This window comes from Syzygium oleosum, unplaced genomic scaffold (genome assembly GCF_021117445.2).
Source record: "Syzygium oleosum isolate NSW1041296 unplaced genomic scaffold, Sole_v2.1 Sole_v2.13, whole genome shotgun sequence".
Taxonomy (NCBI): Eukaryota; Viridiplantae; Streptophyta; class Magnoliopsida; order Myrtales; family Myrtaceae; genus Syzygium; species Syzygium oleosum.
In genome coordinates, this window is record NW_026607497.1 from 9,807,985 (window position 1) to 9,811,948 (window position 3,964).

Consider the following 3,964-nt stretch of genomic DNA (forward strand, 5'->3'; position numbering starts at 1 on the left):
CAAAATAATGAGCACTAAGCTTTGACCCCAGTTGTTGTTGGTTAACAGTAACACCTCCAGGGGGCGAATAGGTGTTATCATAGAACTTGACCAACTAATGCGGAAATAAAGGTGTCAAGTGTGATATTATTTTGACCATGTTAAAACAAATTGATGATTTAATCACAATCTGGTTAATCAAGCAATGTGGTGCAGTGTTTCTATCACGTAGTAAGTGAATATGAGCAAAAATAGAGAGAACAATGCAATCAAAGATGGTAGTGGTTTTACTTATTGTAAGCTTACATCCACTCTTCCGCGCTAACAACCTACTGATGGGATTGGATTCCACTAGTCAATCGTTGAGAAGTTACAATAGTAAGTGCTGCATATACTCAAGCACTTCTTCTCGAAGTTGGTGTTGCTAATACTTAAGTAGATATGGCTCATTATCTCACGTATAAGCACAAACTTTCACATTGCCAATACTTCTCAAAGATGACAATATTTAAGCTCACAGAGGACAATTGTAAAGTATATAAAGCTCTCTTTGAAATTGGAATTGTGAACTCTTGATCAATTTCTTTATCTGTTCAACGCCTTAGTCTTCATTTACATTCCTCAGAATCCAATCTACCCATTGGACATTCTTCAAGAGGATAAATCTCCCATCTAGCTGTCGAACAATTGTTAAGAAGATTAGGATAGCCGTTGAGGTCAATTAATCATAATTCACCTAGGTTTGGTTGTTTAGGGTGCGAATGGTAACCATTCTGCTCCAGAAATCAAATTCTTGCCAGAAATTGATTTCTGGAGGAGAAATTTGTTTGGTAAAACATGACTAATTCTGCTCCAGAAATTGATTTCTGGAACAGAAATCTGTTTTGATTTGTTGATTTTTTTTGCACCTAAAAAAATTTAAATTTTACTCAAAGTGGGTGGCCACATATATTATAAGCCATTCTGTAAAGTTTTGAAATTTTTTATTTTTTTAAATTTTTTTTGGGCACCTAAAAAAATTTAAATTTCACTCAAAGTGGATGGCCACAAGTATTCTAAGCCATTTTGTGAAGTTTTGAATTTTTATATTTTTTTTTATTTTTTTGGGCACCTCAAAAAATTTAAATTTTACTCAAAGTTGGTGGCTACAGATATTCTAAGCCATTCTGTGAAGTTTTGAAATTTTTTATTTTTTTTTATTTTTTTGGGCACCTCAAAAAATTTAAATTTCACTCAAAGTGGGTGGCTACAGATATTCTAAGCCATTCTGTGAAGTTTTGAAATTTTTTATTTTTTTTTATTTTTTTGGGCACCTCAAAAAATTTAAATTTCACTCAAAGTGGGTGGCCACAGGTATTTTAAGTCATTTTGTGAAGTTTTGAAATTTTTTTTATTTTTTTATTTTTTTTTGCACCTCAAAAAGTTTAAATTTCACTCAAAGTAGGTGGCCACAGGTATTTTAAGCCATTTTGTAAAGTTTTGAAAATTTTGATTTTTTTTGGGCACCTCAAAAAATTTAAATTTCACTAAAAGTGGGTGGCCACATGTGTTTTAAGCTATTCTGTGAAGTTTTGAAATTTTTGATTTTATTTTTATTTTTTAAAAAAAAATTCACCAAATTTCATATTTTCCCGAAATCTGACTTTTTTTTATTTTCTGGAAATTTTTATGAATTTTTCTAGAATTTTTCAATTTTTATGCATTTTCTGAAAAAAAAAATTATGAGAAAATAGGGAGAATGCATTCCGGAATCAAGAAGCTACAAAAAGTAGCTTCTCTTTTTCTTGCCAAAAACTCATTTCGGAATAAAAAATGCATTCTGGAATCAAGTATTTTTAACAAACGCATTTTTATTCCAGAATGCAAAAATCGCTCCAGAATGCATTCCAGAAATTTTTTAACAAACGCTATTCTGTTCCGAAATGCATTCCGGAACAGAATTTTTATTCCGGAATGCATTCCATGCGCACCCTTATGCAATCAAATCTTGGTTTTCGAAAGTGGAGTGCTTCAACTAAGGAAAGTCTCTTGCCTGCGAGATGATTGTCAATCAATCAAGATATCTTGTGTCTTGAATATGTCGCATGCAATCTTTAGAGATCGATATTCAATCAATATCTTTAATGATAGAAATCCATAATAGATCACAAGGTGTCAAGTGATGAGATAAAATATCTCAAGACAATAATCATGAAGATTGTGACAAGATTATTGTCGCATATAGTACAAGTGTTTTGCCAATATTCATGTAGTACGTTGCTAATATTTACGTAATACTCTGCTTACATTCTCGCCACATAGTACGTTACTGATATTCACATAGTGCATTGCTAATATTCACACTTCGGTTGATTTTGGCTTCTCGATTACAATCATCGTTGTCCTTCCCCAATAAAATAAAACGGAGCATGCCCTATGCTTTAGTATTTTAATTCAAAACGGATAATAAAAAAATTTATCAACAAAAAATCAAGGGTACTCTGTGGATTCTCGGTGGTTAAGGGTATCCTCACCACAGAGTAGGTGCCGAAACACCGACTAGGGTTGCCCCGCTTGTCCAAGAATATATACCTAATGAGCTAACAGAACTGCGTTCCTTATTTTAAAGTGTACGTGCCTGCATGCCCAGCCCGCCTAATTCCCTCTGTTTTTTTTATCCCAGAAGGAGGGAATACTCTCTACGTGTTTAACGTCTGAGAGATGCCGAGGTCTACACAAGGCCTTAGACAAAACAGTTTAACCTCGTACTTTGGAGGAAAATCGTTGTTGTTCCCCAATAAAATAAAACGAAGCGTGCACCATGCATTGGTATTTTAGCTCAAAACTGAAAATAGAAAATGTATCATTTTTTTTTTGGTTAAATAAAAATGTATCATTTTATGTCTTTCGTGATTCAAAAAGTCTAATTGAGCTTTTGAAACATGTGCTGAGAATCTCGTTAGCCTCCACCAGATGCACTTTCTCAGAAGCTCCAACCAAAATCATCCCTTCAATCTTCCACCATTCAAGCAGTCAAGCTTACCTATATATATGGCTCCCACTCTGACGGTCTTTTCAACTCTCCACTCTCCTTCAGAAACCAAATCATCCCATCGATCTTTCATATTCAGTGATCACGAAGCTACAAATCCTAGCAGAAAACGAAAATGCTTCAAGAAATTTTCAGTCCCTGTGAGACCGATCAATGCGATGTTTTGAAACCCATTTGTGAGCATCGCCTTGAAGATGATGATAGTGGTCTCAACGCAACATTTTATGCACCAACTCCTGCAGACATGTACTCGAGGAGTTCAAGCTTCAGCAATCTTTTACTGACGGAGAGTTGGAGCGAACTGCCCCGGGAAGTCGACAACTCAAACAACATGTTGGTGTACGACGCTTTGCATGACGCGCTCGATTCCAGGTGGACGATGCCTTCGGGTTCGAATCAAGAACTTGATTTTGAAGTTACGACCATTGATTACAACAGCATTGGTTGGGCGACGGAGGAGAAACTGGAGACTGTGGAGCCTGAGGTACAAGTGCCGGTTGAGAAGACGCATTATAGAGGGGTGAGGAGGCGACCGTGGGGAAAATACTCAGCAGAAATAAGGGACCCCAAGAAAAGCGGGGCTAGGATTTGGCTCGGGACATACGAGAGGCCCAAGGACGCGGCCTTGGCCTACGACCGGGCTGCTTTTAAGATTAGGGGGTCCAAGGCCAAGCTCAACTTCCCTCACCTCATTGGCTTGGCCGAGCACGATCCTGTCCGGGTCAGACCCAAGCGTCGGTCCGCCAAGCCTAGCTCACTGTCCACCTCCAACGATGACGACTTGATGATGGGAATGAAGAGAAGAAAGAGAGAGGTCAACATGGATGCTGAGGTGGATTTTGGAAGTCCAATCCCCTTTCCCATATTCGATATCGGTTTGTTGAGTGGGGATGAACAGTTTTTATTTTGATTGTGCAAACTGCAAAGTTATTGTCTCGTTCAATAAAAGGTCAA

General features: G+C 37.2%; 1 protein-coding gene across 1 annotated transcript; it reads left to right on the plus strand.

Moving 5' to 3' along the window:
- Positions 1 to 3,065: 3,065 nt before the first annotated feature.
- On the plus strand, positions 3,066 to 3,964 carry LOC115692998 (ethylene-responsive transcription factor 13-like). The gene has a single exon (XM_030619985.2). The coding sequence runs from the start codon at positions 3,126 to 3,128 to the stop codon at positions 3,918 to 3,920; it is 795 nt and encodes a 264-aa protein (XP_030475845.1). The 5' UTR covers positions 3,066 to 3,125; the 3' UTR covers positions 3,921 to 3,964.